The sequence below is a fragment of the Tetrao urogallus genome, assembly GCF_951394365.1.
Source record: "Tetrao urogallus genome assembly, chromosome: Z".
NCBI classification, from domain to species: Eukaryota; Metazoa; Chordata; class Aves; order Galliformes; family Phasianidae; genus Tetrao; species Tetrao urogallus.
The window spans coordinates 14,706,283-14,728,678 of record NC_136816.1 but is presented as its reverse complement, the minus strand read 5'-3'; the positions used below and the strand labels follow the sequence as shown (position 1 = coordinate 14,728,678).

General features: G+C 35.5%; 1 protein-coding gene across 1 annotated transcript in view; it reads right to left on the bottom strand.

Moving 5' to 3' along the window:
• The window catches only part of RASA1 (RAS p21 protein activator 1), a gene marked incomplete at both ends in the record, with an annotated part of 59,070 nt that overhangs the window by 14,989 nt on the left and 21,685 nt on the right, over positions 1–22,396 (bottom strand). The window contains 11 exons of the mRNA XM_079548578.1: positions 1,784–1,860; positions 2,140–2,297; positions 4,187–4,264; positions 6,755–6,842; positions 9,186–9,342; positions 11,889–12,009; positions 14,720–14,798; positions 18,324–18,474; positions 19,127–19,179; positions 20,877–20,908; positions 21,953–22,070. Coding sequence (XP_079404704.1) covers positions 1,784–1,860; positions 2,140–2,297; positions 4,187–4,264; positions 6,755–6,842; positions 9,186–9,342; positions 11,889–12,009; positions 14,720–14,798; positions 18,324–18,474; positions 19,127–19,179; positions 20,877–20,908; positions 21,953–22,070 — 1,112 coding nt within the window. The remainder of the gene's footprint in view (positions 1–1,783; positions 1,861–2,139; positions 2,298–4,186; positions 4,265–6,754; positions 6,843–9,185; positions 9,343–11,888; positions 12,010–14,719; positions 14,799–18,323; positions 18,475–19,126; positions 19,180–20,876; positions 20,909–21,952; positions 22,071–22,396) is intronic.

The window sequence follows — 22,396 nt, the reverse complement described above, 5'->3', positions numbered from 1 at the left end:
GCCAGAGTCACATGGTTCCCATTTCAGGGCAATCCACATTTAGCAACTGCAGCTGGGAAGCAAAATATTTGTGGAAGAAATGAATTTTCTTGCTTTTGGAGAGTTCAGGTGTTATTCAGGCAATGCATCCTGGTCTGTTAGATAAAATCTGGTATTGCTCATTTATTTCCATTTACAATAGGGCAGAGATGCATACTAATTCAACTTGACTTTGTCTAATCCTTGTCCCCGAATTAAATTACTGTTGAGTTATGCTGTGAGGGGAGCTAAGTAACTCTACCCCTAATTAAACTTTCTATCACCTTCCAGCAGCTGGATGCATCCAAAGCCAATAATCTCCTTAATCTGGACAAAGAAGGAAATGACAAAAACAATTTAAAAGAAATTGAAACATTCAATTCACAAATTATCATTGCAGTGGTTCCTGTATTGACTGAACCACTGGGTTCCAGTGGCCAGATATTTTTTCTGCTCAAGCAAATATAAGAAGAGTGCAAGAACATGAACCATGATTAAAGGTGTTCTGTGTGTCAGAGGGACATCATTTTTCCTCCTATTATATGAGAATTTTTCTAGTCAGAGGAAGGACAAAGTTTTGGAATTGCACTCTGGAATTGAGTTCTACAAGAGCACTCAATCTGAGTAGTAATTCTACTTTGATCACAGTTTCTAAATCTCTTCTCTGAAAAAAATCACAAAATTAACAGAGACATAGATAACAGGCTACTAACACAATATATGCAAACTGAAACAACTGCAATAGACTAAGTGCTCTGCCAGGCTTTAAAGCAGGCAGGTCTGAACACAATGGAAAAGAAAAATTCTTGGAACAAACTGAGGGTGGGTGGGGTAGTGCTGCACTGCAGGCAACAAACAAGGAGGGTAGGGGCTGAAGCTCTTAGAGAAGCAAAACAGCAAGTGATAGTTTTACTAGGAAAAGAGGTTTGAAATATATTATGTGTGAAGGGAATTGAACATAATTTTTTTTTTTTTTTAAATATAGAAGAGCTCAGAAGTCATGCTTTTCAAAATGAGTCCTTTCTTCCTAGAAAGCTGATGTTGCCTTACTAGCTTGCTACTAACCTGCTGAAATACACAGAAACAAATCAACTACTGAAGATGCAGTTGTCTAGTTAATAGGAAGAGAAAAAAATCTTGTGAACTCATGTAAAAAGTAGAAGAACACATGGATTCTTTCCTGAAGTGATACTGAGGTAATTTCAGGTTTAAGCCTAAAAGTCATGCCAGGAAAGAATGGAGATGATGCGAAACAAAGAAAATGGCAAATTTTCCAGAGACTCTCAGGATATTTTTGATTCATTTTTAAATGAAGTAACACATTTGCTCCCTTACCTCATTCCCAGTAAATACAAAAGTATTAATGAGGAATTGCATACATGCATACTTAAAACAGCTCAAATAAGTTAACTCAGTGACACAGTAAAACTGAGCAGACTATTACTGATAGATTCTCTTTTGATCTTCCCTTTTTGTAAGCACAGTCACTGCATCACATAATGATGATTCTGAAGAACAGCTAGGAAAACCAGGAGATACTTAGGACTGGATTACTGTGTATCTCAGTACTAAAAACCATGCAAGTTCTCACTGTAAAAACATGAATGCAAAACCATTAACAGACATCCAAAACATACAAATAGTAGAGTGGTAGGTATAAAAATACACTTAATTCTCTTGTGATAATGTTTCACAAGAGCCATGAAAACTGCAGAAATAATCCATTGCTGCAATACATATGCAACTTTTACAGAAAAATACTTACATATATCTGGATCTTTACTTTTCTTTGTTTTGTTACTAAGACTTATCTCAAATCTGTTAATATCAGATGAAAGATCACTAGGAGAAAAGACAGAAAGCCTCAATTAATACTTACAGTTGGCTGGCGTTTAATTTTAAATAAACTCATTTCAAACCTGAACTCCATTTACAGACAAAGATACACATTAACAAAGATATTTAGCTGCCTACAGAAAATCTGCTCACACATTTATGGATAAAAAGCTGCTGGTCTTTAACCACACACACAGTACTTTTAAAAGCACATGCAAAACAGGAGACTGCTAATGATCTTAAATGCAAAGCATCTTAGCAGAACTAGAGAAGAGTAAGACTTACTCAAAGACAAATTCTTCTGACCACACAGGGTTCTGCCCTTCCCTGATATGTGTTTTTGCTACCTGAACACTGTTCAGGTAGATGTTACAATATGGATTAGTAAAATGCTTTACTGGGAGCGTATGAGCTTCTTCTACATGCAAAATAAGACTGCTGACCTGAAAAAAAAAATAAATAAAATTACTCCTTTTTTTCTGGAACAGAAACATTAAAAATATGAATTTTTTCTTCCTCTATGTGGAGGCTTAATGTTAACTTATGAGTAGTGATCACAAACTATTACTTCCTAATAGAAAGGGCAAGGAACAGACATAATGGATCAGTATTTTAACAAGTACCAGTGACAAAATAAGAGCAGTATCAACTACTGAAAACAAATCTCTGGCACCACATTTTTAATATAACCTATTTGTTTTTGTTAGTGGTGATGGTTTTTATTTAACTTACCTCTAACAAACATTAGGATTTGTAAATGCTAACTTTTCTACACATAGAAAATTCTACAGAAACCAAAACCTTGGTTTGGCATCTTGAGTAAAAATCACAGATGATTCTAAGCAGAATGGCTTACCCTGTGCTGTTCCAACAGATCACACAAAACTCTTGTTATGCAACACATTATAACCAGTTTTCCCCCTAAGCTGAAAACACTTGGTCCGTAATATGGACTCTCAAGACTACAGCAATTGGTAACCCCACATTTCCAAAGAATGAGAAGTGAACTTTCTGAGATCTTACTCATATCAAGGAAGATATTTTGATCTACTTTTCTACAAAATTCCAAACAACGTGTAATTCATAGCTCAATCCAACATGTACTGATACCAGCTAATACCAAATAAATATAGTAAGAACACGAATTACTGCATTTAATTCGGTCAACATTTCATTCAAATTCAAATATTCGGCAATACAAGTTTTGAAGGACAGTTAAAAAAACTGTAAGAATTCACATTAGTGTTTGTATATTCCCTCAGAAGACTGACCATGCCATATAAGTCACTATAATAAACACTAGCAAGGGCTTTACTTTCCATCACACTTCACAAGTGTGCAATACAAAGTAACTGATGAAGCACGTTTCTCAAACTCTGCTTCCTGATATAATTTCTGTAATTTTCCTCCAAATGGAGGTGTTTGTTTTTTTCCTGTCTTGATGATTCATACTTATATTTTTCACTTTTCTTCTGTTCTTCACCTTTATGCAGAAAAACACTGTATTTTGAGGGACAGAATTAGTTTAAAATGCCACCCTTCTTGCTTAGCTTCTGCAGCTTGCAAGCCTCCAATTTCACCTACCAATTCACTTAACACAGTTATTTTCTTCAGAAGCATTTAATCTTCTTTAATGCTAACTACAGAATAATTCCTTGTGTCCTGGAAAATGCATTTATTTTTCCACAGTAATTACGTTCACTGTTCCCAACATTCAGAATTATCAGGGATTGCTGAAGTACATTATGTGACTTTGCAATGATTACAGATTTGGTCATAACTGACCATCAGTCCTCCAACCTCTGTGACAATTGAGGCCAAAGTAGCACTTTCTAGAGGCCAAGAAATTTTAAGCCAAAAGCACGGCTCAGCACACACCAGTTACTAAAAAATGAGTAACAGTATTTGAACAAGCATTCTGTTCACAGTATTTGAACAAACATTTTGTTTACATCACACAAAAGATGATTTGAAGTCTGTATGGTTTTTTCTGGTTTTTGTTTTTTTTTTTGTTTGTTTGTTTGTTTGTTTAGGTCTCTCACAATGTAAAATATTAAGTTAAACAGATAAAGAAAAGCTGACTTTATCCCAGTTATATGACATCAGAAATTAGTATCTAGCATAGTATCTACAGATTACATAAAAACACTGTTCTTTATGCATACAGGTAACAAAACTGAAATCATTCTGGTTCTGCATAACTCCAAAAAGGAAAGTAAGAATGTGCAGAACTTACTAATACTGAAAGGAAGATTTATTTGTCAATATATCTGCACAACATAGAACTTTAACCCCAATAAAGCAAAACCCCTTAACATCTGTACAGCTTCACCTGGCGTAGACGTTTGTTTGATGTTCCTGGACTGGTTTTTCTTAAACTGCAAAACATCTGCAAAGCTTTCATCCAGTCCTAAAAGAGAAAGATGCAGAACAGCATAATAAGGCAAAGTCAGGTACAGCTTCTTGCAGGGGACTAGACATCTCAAAGGGTACATTAAATATCTTAATTATTCCTCAGCTTCAATTTTTATGCCACTCCAAATATCTAAATTTGAATAATAAAGCAAAATTATCTTCAATAAGTAAATAAAAATTAAGGATTTGCAAATCAGAAGCAATGTATTTTTTGGAAATATCAAACATCGTTAATTGGATATACACAGACAGTGCAACCTTTAACGAGTTTCCAGTCTAGTAACATCACGTTAAACTGTAAATGGCATATAAAATGAAGCAAATCCTGCTTACTTCTGAAAAAATAAGTTAACAAGACAAACTATGCTGTTTTTTTCCTCTCAATTTTATCTGTATTCCTGTCATAATACTGCATATAATTCCAATGTAAACTAAACAACGTTAACAGAAAAACACAAAAGAAGGATATCCTACATCCTCCTTTTGTCTTCTCATAGCCTGATGTAGTAGAATGGATGGATGGAATCCACTTTAATATAGAAAATGAATAGGCCACGTAGGAGCAAACTGAAGAAAATTTGTGCTTATTTTTCCATTATTATACAAATAAGCTGCTAAGAGGCACCATCACCTCACCAGACCACCTCCGAAAAAGTTGAAGAAACTTCCTAACATAAGAGTTTTGTATGGGAGTCTTAGCTTTAGAAGATAGGAGAAAAGGTACAGCTGCTTTCTCTTGTTTCTGTCCCACAGCCATCATGTTGTGCATTGCTGCTGCAAAGCTCAAAATGTAGGTTCTGATCAGTTGCATTCTAAAGTCTATCTCAAAGATCTGCCGCCAATTATCCCTGAAGTATAATTTAACAGTGTCATTAAAAAAACCCACAATATTGTTTGAATCTTCTCCTTCACTGCACATTCCACATATTAAAAAACAATACAGGAGCATCATCTACCGCAGCCATTCTTAGCGAGACTACTTTGAGTCAGGCTTCAACTTTCCAAGCCTTCCACAGAAGGAAAAGCTTCCAGGTGTGCAGCACGAAGTTTTAGTGGCTTGTTCCTTTATTCTAAAGTAGTAGCAATGAGAGCCAAAGCCTTCCTAAATACAGCGAACCAGTAAATGTTTTGTAGATGCACAGTGCATCCCTAAACCCAATCACTACAGGAAAACCTATCTTCTTAAATGCTAAAACTGACAGCAGTGAGAACAATGCACCAATAGCACCATTCTTCTAACAAAGAAACAAGGACAACATGTGACCCATTCCATAAGATGGCCGCTTTGATATCCATTTACACTATAAAGAAATAATCATTTTTTTTCCTTAATATGTAGAAAACTTAGTCCTCTATAAAATGTTTGACTAAAAAAAATCGTGATCTTCTCAGAACAGATCTAAATGAGAGCTGATGCGCATGAACCAAAACCGTATCATTAACAGAACTGTACTTTGTAAAGAATGCAGTGAACAGTGTGTTAGATCGATCAGAATCAGAAGTAGATTAAATCAAACCACTTGGGGAATAAGGCACACGTTCTGCTTTCTACACATTCTTTTAATTTCTAGAACTCACAAGACACTGGACATGGCAAAAATGAACCTACATGTTCATGATTGTAGAAATTAATGGACATACTCTCAATGACTGCATGCTGCTTCTCAGAGATGATACTGACAGCTGTGTGATAAACATCAGTGCAATATTCAGATGTTATCCCAGTGACTTTCATAAACTTTTGACAGTTCAACAAGAAAATGTGTTCTTTCCTGTGCATACAGCTCTACAAAAATATTGAATGTATACGGCCTACTGTAAGTGCTACTTTGAAAAGCTTTAATTCCACTCAAATTAAACCAAATGGAAAGCCTAACTTCTGATGCAACATGTATATTTCAAAATTGTAACCTTAATAAATAAGAGCATTGCCTCAACTTACACTCTCCTGCTGGTAAGAGGATTTTAGAGCACTAAGCTCTATACAATCACATCACTTCTCATGCACAATCAGGGCCCAAAACTATGAAAAATTACTGATTCAGGAACAGGAAAACTGTGGAAGATAGCCATCCCTTCTAATTTGGTCACAGCACACACAGATGTGCTATTGTTTTATTTCACATCAGGAAAATACTCTTGAAGGAAAAGTGTTGGAGAGCAAATTATTTTTCTGAACTGAATTATGCCAGAAGTTGTGTTCTGCAAAATGTACAAAAGAATATAACCTAAGTTCATTCCACAGAACAGGAACTTGTCCAAAGTAAAAATCCCCAAGTACAAGTAATATAGGTACTGGATTCCCAACAATAGTTTTTCCCTCCTCGACCTCTTACTCCTGTATCATAACACCTGCTGATATAAGCTCAACCACTATCTCATTTATGGTACCCTTGCTTCCTACTGAAGAATTGCTGAACACTGCAATGCCAACAAAAAATAATACATCACTTTAAAGATTATATTTACCAACAAAAGCTCTCACCTGTGCTTGTTCTGGAGTTTCGCCTGCAAAGTAAAAGATGTAATGCTCTTCACTAAAGTGCTGAACTACTATCTGAAAACAGTTTGGCCTTAAAGATAAACAGAACAACAAAAAAGTTTTATTAATCTTTGTAATATTTACAAACACCTTCACTTATTAATCTCAGAGTGGACATTAGGAATAGCTTCTTTACACCGTGAGAGTGGTCAGACACTCCCAGGCACAGGCTTCCTACAGAAGTGGTGGATGCCCCACGCCTGTCTGTTTAAGAAGCATTTGGACAATGCCCTCAGTAATGTGCTTTAACTTCTGGTTAGACCTGAGGTGGTTAGTCTCCAGGATCTCTGAAGGTCCCTTTCAGCTGAACGATTCTAATCCTTCTGTGCCAAAATTTACACTGAACTAACAGTTTTCTGCTCATTTTGTGAAAGCAACATTGAACACAAAATAGACAGGAAAGACTATCAAAAAATATTCTCAGGTATTTCAAAATTGCATTTTTGCTTGAACATGTTACTTTTAAGAAAATTATAGCACAGCTATTTTGTTTATGAGCAGTAAGAGACTTGTTGAATGTTAGAATATATATATAGATATATATATATATAGAATATATAAAAGAGCATACTGACTTACAGTCAAGACAATAAGTAATCACCTTGGAACATGAAAGACTTGCCACTAAGATCTATTCCCGCAAGCTTTTAAAGACAAGCAAAGGTTCAGCATTTGCTGCCAAGCAATTAAAGACACATTAAGGATTTGTTCTTTCAGGATTTCAGGAAATGCTATCATAAGAAATCCCCTACATGATTGTGCCCCACAGGTCTCATGACCAATAAAATGTTTATTGGGTCACACACCAATCATCTGATACATACCTCTAAATCTCTGCATGGAATTACGGTGTCTTGGCCATTTTGTATCACCATCCATTTGTCAAAAACACTACCAAGTGTTAAATTACAAGCTATTTTAAATGACACTTCATTCACAACCTTCCAGTTTGTCTAAGGAAACTTATCTGTCCCAATCACTACATTACACAGAATCTCATTTCCTTTTCAGCCTTCTGCTCTCCATCCATTTCACTGCCTGATGAACTGTGTCCATGTCACAGGATGGGGAAGAGCCGGAAGTAACCAGAGCTAGGGCTATTTACATCACTACCCTCAAAGAAACCAGCAGATCTACGAGCTTCACTGTACTTCTGAGAAAAGGGTAAAAACAGAGTTTGGGATTGTTCTTGTTTCATTTTTTTCCTTCTTCAAGTAGCAGCTACTTAAAGTACAGGAGGAACTTTATACAGTTCCTCACTATCAGCTTCCTATAGTTGATGCAACCATGCATTTCTTTCTATCCACATTCAGAACCACTTACTGCCCAATTTTACAGCAGAGTACTTCTTAAGGGGTAATCATTAAACAAACTGTTCTTCTTTACACTGTACGAATGTACACTAAAGCTTTCTTCATAATTGTTAGCTTACATACAGAAAATTTCAATAGTGTTTATTTATTATGGTTAGTTCCATGGATTTTCAGAATTTTTGAGAAAAGTAAAAAAAAAATATTGGAATAAGACAACAAAATATTTGTACTTTAAGAAACACCAGCAGTTTCAGACATCTAATATGACAGTTTTTTTATTGTTGTTTTTTTAATAGTATTGTCAGCTACAAATCACTTGAATTAGATATGGGAATTTCTACATATGTGTTTTGCTATCTGAAACTTCCAGTAGAAAGTATTCATACTGCTCTTCTGTGGCATTAAGTACAAATTGGTGGAATTATGAACTATCAATAAGCAAAAACATAACCTCTTTCTTGCTAATAACAAGTAATATCAGAAAGAGTATTTATTCTCAATTTCTTTGTTAGTAATCACTTGCCTTGCAATTAGCATAGTTTGATGAAAAATATTACAGTAAAATAAGACTTCATGCAAAAATGGTCTCTGAGTATAGCTCTAACAAAAACTTACCTTAAATAGAAAACTACTTTACAAACTCTGCCTAACCAAGGTAGCTTTCAAATATCTATCAAAGGTACACAGATATTTCAGAATTGATAAAATCCTTAATCTTGTCAGTTCTTGGTTCTAACTGGTTAAAACCCTCAGCATTAGTTCATCATTTTTCATCTATCACAAAACATGGAACAATTATTATGCTCAAATATTCAAAAACAATAATGCAAAAGTTTGAATAATTGCCACACCTTACTTCATAAAAAAAGCTTTAACTTAAAACACTAAAATCATTGATTATAATTTGTTTAGGAACAGTTACTACCAACTGAGTATGAATGAACAGTTGCAGTCAATACAAGCCAGCTCACTGGCAACAAATCTCACTTGCATTGTACATGTCTCAAACTAGCAGTCAAGTCTCCTGCTGCACATACAAGAATTATGAGCCAGCATCCTACCTGCCAAACAAGCTGTCATGTACTCCATAGACGGAACACACACTAAGGTCTATTAGTCCTTTGGGTTTTGTGGCTCGTTTTTCACTTTCAAAATAAATAAGCTGGGCATCATTTCCCTCTAATATAAAGTACAAGTTTTTCCATCTTTTTCCTTTACCTGTAGAAAAGTAAAGCCAGAAGTTATGATTGTTTTAAAGGAAATATCAATTTTGTAAAGTAAGATAAAACAGAGCAGTTTGTTTTCGTCAAGTGTCAAATAGAAGGACATTTAGCTAACCACTATTACAATGACATGCTAATCACAGTGAAAGATCAACAAAAAACACTTTCTGATCTAGTGGGGTGTACTTGATTATGTTACAATGGCACCCAGTCAAAGACCGATGTCAGCAAGTATAATAGCCTGTCCTCTGGTGGGATAAATCCTTCTCTGACAAACTGGCCCTTCTTCCCACAGTAAATTTTATCTATAAACTTCTTTTTTATAGTTTTGCTTTGGCAAACTTTCTTGTTTACAATCTTGGGACAAAGCACCTGCAAACCTAGCAGGCATCAAAAGAGACCTGAGAGAGTCCCCAAAGGGTCACCACCTTCATATTGTTGGTGGTCATCATTACTGTTTCTGGTTCAAAACTACAGTCTCTGGACAAGTGTACACACCCTCCCCCCATCCCTTCTCCAGCACTACCGGCTGACACCAGAACTCTTTGAAACAGACCTTTTAAATAGTCTGGTGACCCATCTTTTTCCTGTTACTTTTTCCTGACTCTCATTCCTTCTCTCTTTTCCTCAGTTTTTTCTTTTCATCCTTTTTCTCTCATAAAATTATTAAGTAATCACTAGATCTATTTCAATTTCTTAAAAGCTGTATCTCATACAGTTGTTAAGTCAAAGTTGTTAAGTTCCAGGATTATTTTGGTTCCTTAATGCCATACAGTTTAGAGTCCATCTTAAATTGTCCTGCTAAGTATTGGAGCGTCAGTATTTTGGGATAGTTGTTTGCCAGTATTTTGGGGATAATTGTAGCATGTAGGTTATCATGAAAACTGATGATTGCATGCGGACCTGTATGCATCATTTTACCTTAATCTAACCAGGAGCATTTGCAAATTTGGTCATCAGTTCCCTCCCCTTACAGGCAGGACGAGACAATCACGCAAGGCAGAATATCAGTATACATACTCAATGTTATGCAACACAGACCTCAATCTACACCATCACCACAGATTTACATACAGTTGCAGTAAGTTCTTCAAACATCTTAATTTCAACAAGATAAAAGCAAGTGCATACGAGCTGCTGGGACACTGTGTTCATATGACCATAAAGACTCCCTGTCTGTATAGTTAACAGTTTATGTCCTGATTCTCTGATCCTACTTATTACAACCTTTAATTAGGAAATAGACTCTAGAAAGAGAGAGCTACTCCTGAACTCTGAACTTCTGGAACTAATTCACATATAGGTCACAGTATGCTTTAGAAAAAAAATGCAGACTTATCTTTATAGTTTGAATATGATAAATCCACCACAGCAGCAGTATGCTTTTGAAAACATGACCCCACCATCCAGTTATCACACTGTCCGCTAGGTGGCGGAGAGATTACGTTACATTTGTTCCACACGTGGCTGTGGCCTATCTCTCCACATCTACACAGAACTCCTGTTTGCATTTTCAAGTATTTCATTTTCTTTCTCAGCTAAAAGGTTTTCACTTAATTCTCATCTGATTCTTCATTCCAGCACAGCCCTGTACATCTCTGAGAACTAGTTCTCTTAATAGAATAGTTTCCTTGTTCTGACCAAAAACTGTGGCTTTGTGGATTTTTTTTTCTCTTTTGTGTTTGGCTGTATTTAAAATCATACCTTTCTTCTTTTTTTTTTTTTTGCTTGCTATCTACATTACTATCTGAACTTACCATTTTAGCTATGGACTCCCTCTCCTCTAAAAAACACACCATTAATAGTTTTTCTCTTTTCATTACTGTTGATATAAAAAAAAAAAAAAAGAAAACAGAATTGAAAAACTTTCTAAGGGATTAGTTGCCTCAGAACTTTAAAGACTTCCTCAGTGACTCTCCAGCCTCACTGTCCCAAGCTTATGTGCTGTGTGGCATTGTTCTGATCAAAGCGCAATTCTTGTTGAATTCTTCAGGGATACAATAATGTGAGTCTAGCCATTAACTTTTAACGTACTCATTACACGTTGTTTGATGGTACCATGGTTATAACTCTAAAAAAGTCCCTATGTATCTTATAGGTAAATTTTTTTTTTTTTTTTTAATTTAAAATAGGCAATCTAGCCTGGAATAACAAAACAGTTCCCATCTTCAGTGACCAGATTTACAGCCTTCTAGCTTCAATCTAATCTGTCTGCAAAAATATGAGCTTCAAATAAAATATAATTGTTTCCTCAAAATACACATCATTTAATGTGCTTGAAATCGATTCATGACAAACATTCCTAATAGATGTAATATACTCCATATTTTTCCTGAAAAACTGCTAATCACCTTCATGCTGCATGTAGTTTTGGTTACCGTGCTTTTCACACTCTGCTTAGGAAACAGACTTTTTCATACTCTACACGTTTTCTCCATCTTGTTCACTTCTATTATGCCCTTTCTAGTACCAGTTTTATATAATAAGTTACTAAACATGCATCCATGTTTGTTCCACAACAAAATCTTCAGTAAGACTCACTTTTTTTCAGAAGATAGCCTTTTTTGACAATATTTTTATAGAAAGCATCCTTAGTTTTGCGACGAATTGTATTGTAGATTTCTTTTCCATCTAGTGAATCATTGAACACTTGCTCTTGGTGCTAAAAAAGAAAGAAGAAAACATTAAGTTCAGTAATTGCTATAAAAAAAAAAATCACATACTTTGAATGCTGCAACCAAAGTTATCTTACTAACAAACTCCTTAGTATTGCGTAATACATTGCTTTATTAAAAAGCATGAAATTTTAGTACAATACCCTGGCTAGAAATGCATTAACTGCTTTCTATGGAACTATCAAAGAAGTCTCCAATACAGACCAACGTTTACAAAGTTCCACCTGTGCCTTTTTAATATTAAATAGAAAGCAGCATCTCTCACAGCAACTTCTGTAAAACTTGTGAAAGTCTTGAAAATCACACCCATTTCTACTGAAGGTTTTCAGACAGAATAATAAAAGAAATTTATTCTGAAGCTACAAGAATGGTGCAGATCACAGTTAAAATTGACATGCTCACTACGTTGCATACTTCCTCTTTAACATCATTGAAATTCATATGTTCTAACTGGGTAGGACTGTAATAGAAGACAACAGAAGAAAGAAACATGAAATAAAAAGGATAAATCACACAAAGCTTTAAGATTTGTAAAGTCAAGTAGCAAATGGAAATGGACCAAAGACATTCTGTGCCCCTTCAGTTAGCCAAGCCAAATTTGACCTTTCCTAGTAATCTGATCAGTAAAAGGTCTTTAGCCGTAAGATAAATGAAAAACTGGACTGTCAAGTCCAGATGAAAAATTATATGAGCATTGGCTGGACAATAAGTATTTTACTTTTTCTCCTAGCTGTATAAAGAATTATAATTTTGAACAAAGCAATAAAGGCAAGGTGAAAAATACTTCCGTAGTATTAACAGGAATTGCAGGACCCACAATGGAAACAACATCAAGATGTTTATGACCTTAAGATTTCTGTAACTATGCAAGAACAGCAACCTTCCCATTGACACAGGAAGTCCATCACACCCACACTAAACTAAAGCTAATAAAGCATGACTTCTGAACTTTATTTTTTATAGAACATAGACTAATACATTAGAGCAAACACAGGCCACACACAGCAAAACCTAAAAAAACATCACTGGTCACTTTTTAAACAAAACTAAGTCACAAACATGAATAATTTAAAAGCATATAAAGTAGTCTCATGGAAAATTACAATAAGAAAAATTAACAGAAAAAAAATATCAGTAAAGGAACTGTAAATGCATATGAAAACAAGCTAAGATTGTTAATTTATTCTACAGTCCAAAAGTTACAGTCCATGAAGAAAGTTACTAGCAAAGCTTTCAATGATTAGTCTCCAGATACACATTTGCTGCTTATTCCAATCATGTTACTGAGCTAAAAAGCAGCAAACAATTGGGGAGCATCAGTGGCACGAGACTTTCAACAACACAGGAAAGATTGGAATGATGCTGCATGGAAGCTGTATGTATTGTTATTTATCACTAGAATACAGAAGATTTTGCCAAAACAGTGTTGATAACACACCAGGGTTTTGTCTGCTGCTAAGCAGTGCTTGCACAGAACCAAGGGAGTCTCTGTCACTTACCTCACAGTGACGGGCCTGGGAAAGGAAAAGAAGCTGGGCATGGACACAGCTAAAACAGCAGGCCTGAGCAAACTGAAGTGGAACTGAATGCCATCTAACATCTCAATGACATTAAAACTGGAGTTGTTGTTTGTGTTCTGGACCAACTGTTGCTCAGCTACCAGCTGGGCAACAGTCTGCTTGAAGGAAGTGGTGATTGCCTTTGCATCACAGGAACTGTGTATTTTTTTCTGTTCTTTGCTAAAAATTTGTCTCAACCCAGGAGTTGTTCTTTCTTAAGTTGTGCTCTTCCTAATCTCTCTCCCATTACATGGGATAAGGGAATAAACAAGCAGCTCTGCAGGCTCTTGGCTGTTCACTAGAGCCAGCCTACCACAAAAAATGACACAGATGTTATCACAGAATCAACATACAAGGGCTTACAGTAGAGGGGACCTTAAAGCCCATCCAATTCCAACTCCCTGCCATGGATAGGGCTGCCCCCAGCAGATGGGCTGCCCAGGGCCCCATCCAACCTGATCTTGAATGCCTCCAGGGATGGGGCTCTCACAACTTCTTCGGGCAGCTGTACCAGGGCCTCACCACCCATTCACAGAATCATAGAATATAAAGAATTTTTGTTAATTATTTTATTTAAATATTTAAGTAAAAAAAATATTTTATACGATATCATGATACCATTCATATTAATGATATGGCTGTTCTGGTCCATCATATTCAGGACAGATGAGCTTGTACTGGAATAAGTCACAATAGAGTAGCGATAAGAAGAAATGGTGTGAGGAGAAATAAATAGCTTCAACATCTTAACTTAGTGAGCTGACTAAGGGAGAATTGCAGGACAGAGTGACCTTCTGTGAAAGGGCAAGAGTACTCCTAAATAAGTCCTGCAACTGTAATATGTTTCCTCTGGGAGGAAAAGAACACCAGACACTATAGATTGGAGTGTATTATGGTTTTCCCCAGCACAAGATTAAATCACAGCATTGTTCAGCCATGGACCAAAGCAGGGGGCACAGATCAGAGGATGAACACTTCAGGGCACAAGCAGAACTTATCATATTTTCTGTTGACTACAAGAAAACTTTCGATAAGTGAATGCATGCAAAGATAAAACAAGAGAAACACACATTCTTATATCATAAATAGATTTGATAATGATCAGATCTTCAGCAAATGCTGAGAAATGAAATCTTACCTGCATTGGAACAGGATCTTTAAGGTAATATCCTTCAACAATTTGTTCTTTCCTATAGTGCTCAATGATGTCAGCAATACTGTTTCAATAAGAAAAATTGGATTTTAATATTAAACTTGTTAGCTTTTCCTGTGAATTTGCTTTTCCATTCAAATCACAGAAAAATTCTTACAGTTTTTAAAATTGGTATTAAATATCAAAAATCTCATTTGTAGCAACAAGAATTTACTAATACAATATATCCCATTAATACGTTATGAATACCAATACTACACTGAACTCTGAAAAATATTTTGTTGCTTAACATGCCAGTGTTTTTTCCATATTCAAATAGTGCATGTGCATTACCAGCTCTCCAAACAGGCTGAAAATTGTTATTTCATTAGCAAGAATTTTCAAAGTCTTCTACTAACTAGGGAAGGAGGATTGTAGATACTGCACTGATCAAAGTAATTTATTTCTAGGAGAGGAGGAGAAAATAAAGAAGGTTTTTTAGGAGATTATATTTAGAAATTGCACAGCTTTTATACTGAATGAAGTACATAATCAGTAGCACTCCTCAGAAGTCTGCATTGTAATTATCAGATTTAGACAAGTTGGAAGGCTTAGGAGAGAAACAATGACAAACTGAAAACCAAGGTAAGAGTGGCTCTAACTTATTTTTGCAGTTTGTGAAAATTACCACTGTATTCGTGTATCACACAAATACAAATATTAAACAGCAACCTGGAAAAAAACAAGAAGTAAGTAAGTAGACATAAGGGAAATATAAATAAGCAACATCATTATTAAACTTGTTTTGATATTCAATTGCAAAGATGGATCTTAATACTGCATTATAGTAGACATTTTAAAATGCGTTGCACAAGAGCTTGTTCCTCAAGAATTGGCTCCTTGGACAATTTCAACAGTATCTCATCATCACGAGCAGTATCTTTTTATTTTGTAATGCTTAAGAGGCAAATTGAGTTACCCCAATTGCTGACATTTCAAATTATGAAGAATCCAGAAAGCAGGAATAAGCAACAACACTCTACACATTGTTAAGTTGTAAAGAAAAAGAATGAACATACTTGATCCATAATGTTCAGACTTTGAAAATACAGACTAACTCATCAACTGGAAACAAAAATAATTTCCAGTTAACTAATCAATTTTCAGATTATCTCATCGCTGAAATTAAATCTCAAATTCACTCTAAAAATGTTGAGTCAGCATTTCTGACCTTCTTTGCAACAGAATCACAAGTAACAAACAAAAACCCTTAACTTCAACTGCCATGTAGGCTGAATTTAGTAAAGAAGATAGGTGGAAAGGGCAGAAGAAATGGCCTGATACTTCTCTCCTACCACATTTTCTGAAATTAAACAAACACTGACATCATTTAAAATAAACAACATCACATAACTGAACATTTATGAAAATCTTCCACAGGCCTGCTGAACATGGAAGGCACTTCTGGAGATTACCTAGTCCTGCCCACCTAGTTTAAAGCAAGGTCAACTAAGGCTGATCGCTTTCGGACCCTGGTCAGCAGTTTGTCTAACATTCTGGGCAGTGGGCTTCAGTGTTCAGTCACTCTTTCAGTAAAAGAAGTTGCCTTACATTTAAATGGAGTTTCCTGTATATCATTTTGTGCTCAATGCCTCTTGTCCTGCTGCTATAAAGCATCAGTAAGAGCCTGGATCTGTTTTCTGAGCTCTTTCTCATCAGGTACTGATGCACTCAAGTAAAATCCCCCAAGGCCTTCTCAAGGTTAAAGCAAACTCAGCTCTCTGAGTCTCTGCCTGTATGTTCCAAACTTTGCACTTTTGTAGAAGCCTACAGCACCTGGACATGGCATTCCAGGGTCTCCAAATCAACCTTACCTTGCTCAGTTTCAGAGACAGGATCAAATCAGACACATCTAAGATAGTGTTGCTCCATGCTGGTAACTGCTGATTTTACATTGAGAGTTTTTGACACAGCAACATCACCAACACAGCAAAATCACCAGTGCTAGGTCAGCTTGGATACAGTTACTTTTCTTCACTGCAGCCTTAACAGTATTTTGTTTTGGATTTGTGACTACAACACTGTGATAGTAGCACAACATTTGTTTTGGCTATTACTGAGCAATAGCTTCAGCATTCAGGCTCTACCTCTTGTTTCCAGGTCTATCCACCCCTCCACCAAATGGGAGGGAGATGGGCAAGATGCTGGGAGGGGGCACAGCCAAGACAGCTGAGCCAAACTGACGGAAAGGATATTCCATACTGAATGATATCATGTTCAGCAATAAAAGATGAAGAGGAGAATGAAGAGAGAGATGTTAAAAGGATGGCAGAGGGTAGAACCCAGCTCATAGCAGGACACCTAAGAGTGCCACCTCACTCTCTACCCTCAGAAGAACAGGACAGAATGTGAGAAAACTTGTGAATCAAGATAAAGACAATTCAGTAAGTGAAGAAGTGGCAGGGAGAGAAGATGCAAGTGGAGGTGAAGGCTCAGTGATGCAAAGACAAATCATTCATTACAAGCAGAACTGATGGCCAAACTCTGACCAGCTACCTTAGAAGACCAAACAGCCCTTCCTATTTCTATTCCTTCATGTCTCTCTTTGGTCAGTACAGGTCTCTGGAAAACAACACTGTACAAGCACCACACAGCAACAGCCTAAACAACGGAGTATATCAATCAGTTCATTACAAATCCCAATCATGTCACCATATGGCTGATGGTAAGAATATAACTAGCCAAACTCAATACAGCCACTAAGAACTGATCTTGTCAGTTGTTCCTAGAAAATGTACTAAGGCAATTAAAGGAGCAATTTGTGATCTTCTCCCACTATGTATGCTATATATAATATTATGTACTGGGACCTTCAAGCATATAGCTAAAAGACCATCTGGTTGTTCTGCAATGAGCTTTTGTCACTGTGAAGTCTTGCACCTACAAAAATTCTTTAAGTATGATTATCAATGATGGACTGACAGCTTCTTCAAAGAAAATGAGAAATACATCTCATTGTTTCTGTTTTGGTTTTTTTTTGAGATTGTTGTGTTGTTCTATCATTGGCAAAACAAATGCACTCCAAGTTTCCTCATTCTAAATGGAGTCATCTGCAATTCCTACCAAAGTATCACTTACTTACTACACTGCAATTTAGTAACTTTTTTCCAAAAATGAAAATATTTCTTCCCTTCCCTGTAAATACCCATTTCTCTTATTCACACTTTGAAAGTCCTGTGGAATATTTCAGATAAAACTAAAATCTTTATATTCCTCTTTCAAATGGAGAACTTCTACTACAAACAGCAGCTTCCAAGACAACGCAGCATTCTATTACACCCCCACAAACGACCCATATGATTCACAATTTATAGACTGCAGAAACTAGTTTGCAGAAGAGCACTTCAAAATAAAAAAACAAAATCTATGCACAGTCCTCAAAAACTTTCTTGGTTTTAACTATTAGAATAGCTAGGCAAAATATTCAGTATGCTGTTAAGAAAAACAAAGTCTTATACCAGTCAATAACTGGTATAAGATACAGGAATAAGATACAGAAATCTTACATGAACACAGAATAGACACAATTCTTCTTACCACAATAACTTACCTGTTATAGTATCTGCCTCCCATCATAAACTGATTGTTTGCTGTTGGACATATTTTAAATCGCTGAATATTTTCACTGGTCCGAAAATAAAGTGAATAATCACCGGGTGTATTATCTGAAGGCCTCACAAGAAAACTGCACACCTGGCCAACTGAAAAGATTTGACAGTGTTATTTAATGCTTTTTTTTTTTTTAATAAGTATTACTTATAAATCTCATAAATTTCAATATAAACCAGAAAGAATTGTCCACTTAAAAGAGATACAAAGTTGGTAAGTTTCAAGAGTGATCCCAAATCAGATGTTAATACAAAATTGTTTAGGTGTAGATGGCAACCTACTTACGTAGCGCCATTAAAACATCTCATAATTTGTTCTCAAAAATTCATTTTTCTTCTTATGTTTGAAGTATACATTTTACAGTAGGGGTCAGAAATCTTGATGTTTTCATTTCAGTAAGTATTTCCTCTTTGAAAAGATTTGGAAAGCCTTTATTATATTTTCTTTTGGTCTAAAACTATTGTTTTCTCCTGAAAAAACCTGGTATTTTTTTAATTCACGTATTAATCAAGAAGTATTTTATTATTTCAATGAAGATTATTAAATTAGTTGTAAATAAGAATTTAAATATACTTAATACTCAGCCTCAGATAGAAGATAGAGAAGAAGATAGTAGAAGTAACAATCGCAGAGTCTGATCAAAGACAATCGTAATACTCACACATGAAAACCCACAGGTTTTGTCACACAATACACACAATGGCTTTGAGCTGCTAACTACCACTATCTCAGAAATACAAGTACCTGTCATCAGCAAATTGTAAGCCTCTTGTTTGGAGATCTTCCCATGGAACCATCTTAACAAAGATGAAGAGAAAAATTAGAAAGCAAGATCTCTTTTTCGTTGTGGTGACATCCAAGGCTCTGGCACCTATGAATTTATTTTAAAAGACCTAATGCATAACAGATGAGATAAGATTATGCTACTCAATGCTTCTATTACACCAACAGCACGAAAAAGGTAAGATTAACAGGCATGTAAGTTATTTTCAAGAAAAAACATCCAACACATGGAGTTGATGTTCAAATCTGACTGCATTTAGAGATTTAAAAACAAAACAAACAAACAAACAAACAGAAACAACATTAAAAGGGTAGCTAACTTAATGGGCACTATGTGAAGTTAATCCTATACAGGAATTTCCCAAATCATGAAATCCAAGGCAAAAATAAGGAGGATAAACACAGTAATGAGGAAAAAAAAAAAAAAAAAAAAAAAAAAAAACAAGCTAATTTTGCCAGAAGCTGTGGAAAAAAAACCTAGGTTTTTCTGAATGAAAACGACTTCAATGTAGAATCTTTTATGCTCTGCAGAGCCCTGTGTAAGAGCAATGTCCCAAGAAATTTCAGTAGCCTCTGTCTAGTCTCAGCCTGATACCAGCAGTCAAAGAGCTGACATTATAGTTTAGGTTCAACACATCACGTGCCACAAGTTAAAATCTCATTCTACCCTATAAAGGGAATCTAAAATTATGGCCTACAGTTCATTACATTTACATTGGCCAGGGTATGGAGCAGAAGGCTCTCTTATGCATTAAAAATGAGCTCTATCTCTAAATCTTTTTTCTGTAAAAGATTTAGAGGATGTTTTCTTGCTACTGGAATATTTGAAGCAATGCTGTCTCCCCAGAATTCCTCTGAGTACTGCAAATCTCTGTAAACAGAGTCAACCTCCAAGCATTTAATTACAGATTTCTTAATAAATAAATATATGTTCCTGTATTTTTGAAAGCTCCCTGCTGCCAAAGTGACTAGCAGAACATTAGGAAGGAGTAAGCAAAATAAGTATCAGTGATGTTCTTTTGCCAATTAAGATAACAAGAAATGCCTTATTCAGCCATCACCCTTTTGGAGACTGCAAAGAGGGCAAGAGAGACAGGAAGCAGCAGTAGCAGTTACCACAGGCAAATGCAGGACAGACAACACAGCCAAGCCTAGAGATTTTCTGAAACTTGCTTTGGTCTGCACTACTGAAAACAGTGTAACTGTCAGCAGTCTGCTGTATCACTACAGAATTAAGCCTGAAATGTATCCACTCCAAAAAAAAATTTCAAATACTGAAGGAAAGGGCACAATTATCACACAGCCCTTGGTTTCCACCTTTAAGAGTTATTACATGGAGATAATGAAGATAAGATGCAATTATTACACCACCATTCTTCTGCTGGTACTTTACTCTGTCTCCAGCATCTGCAGCTGAATAAGTTCTGAATAAGGCTATCTCTAAGGCAAAAACTGCCTTTGCTCCACTGTGCATATTTTGGCTGAACATTACCATAAAAGATTCATTGAAGATTTTAACCCATTACCAATAGACATCACTATTACAAGACTTTAAGGTCTATTTTCCACGCATCTTCAGCAGCTGAAACAGAAAAAGAATTCTAAGGCAAAAAATAAGCATCTTCTGTTCACCCTTCCAAAAGCCAAGAAACCTCATAGCTGAAGTTTGTATTTTATGTTTTAATAAACAAACAAACAAAAAAATCCTTACATTTTGCCTTCATGTGGATCTTCTTCTCTTCCCTAATGAGAAAATTGACATATTAAGTGCATGACAACAGTACAGGTTAGGTCAGAAAATAAACTTCATAGGTTAAGATCTTCTGTTTAAAAAAAAAAAAAAAAAAAAAAAGACTCTAGGATACTTCTGAACTAAAAGGGCTAACTGCAGTTCTAGGCAAATGAGTTTTCCTCTTCATTCTGTAAGTGGAAATTCAGCCAAAATATGTTCTTTGAGATAATCCTGTCATGTTTCAAGTCCTTCTTTAAGGGTGACAAATTTTAAAACCAGCTTTCCTCAGGTTAACTTAATCAAGAATATAGAAGACTGCAGTTTAATATTCCAGTACTGCTGCCACATTATAACACAGATCTCTGAAAAGCAGCTGCAAGTAATTATGCTATTAGCAAAAATACTTAGACTACACAGGAAAACTTTATCAGGACTCAAAAGCAGTGCTGAGGTTAAAAAAAAAAAAAAAAAAAGCTCTTATTATTTAAAACATCCTTTAAACCCTCTTTTCCCTTGCAGTAACTCAATTATCTGCATGTCACCTGGTTAACTTCTTGAGCTCTACCTGTCTAGGTATAGTCAGTTCACTGGTATGCTTTTTTATCTACTATCCTTAAAAATCACCCTCCTACAACAACGCAAAATTACATTCTGTTTAGATTGTGAATAGGAAACAAAACCCAAATACAACTAAATAACTCAGATTGTTTATTAAGAGAGGTAAGTCTAGGAAACTGCTTAGTAAATCTGCAGTACCATTCATTTATATTTCTTTGGGCAATACGTGAATAAGAGCTTTTTTAATACTGAATTGGGCTTACAGGTCTGTTACACTATTTTTAAAACAGTCAGATTCAATTACTAGGCTTAGAAAAGCACATAACTAGAATAGAAATTGGGGGGTTGGACTGGAGGTCCCTTCCAACCCCTACAATTCTGTGATTCTGTGAAGCAGTGTCACTGGTTTAGATAAATTCCAGTATTTCACCAATTTACATTTACCATATATATGCGTACAAATATAATTTAAGAGACTTGAATATAAAATTACTTACCACTTCCTCTACCAAATCTTCCACAATAAGACCTTGTTCATCTGTCCGAAGGTTTGTAACCCACATCCAACCATCTTCTAATTCATTATGGACAATAAACATGTCTCCTTTAAGGAAACTGAAGAGTTACAGTAAGAATAAAGTTAGAAACAGGCTCATAATAAAAACTTTAAGACAAAGAATTATTGAGCATTATTTTGGCAAAACACTTGAGATAAGCTGCATGTGAAAATATATCATTTAATATCCCAAGCATGCACACATGTATTTTCTCACAGCTATCATATACGAATATTTATACTTTGATTTACATTCAAAATCTAATGCATACTTGAATTCTATCAGCTTGGAAGTATGTTAAGTAGGCACAGAACAGAAATAACACCGCAACAGTATTAGAAGATAGAAACAGTTTTCTTTTATCAAATAAATAATATGAAAACA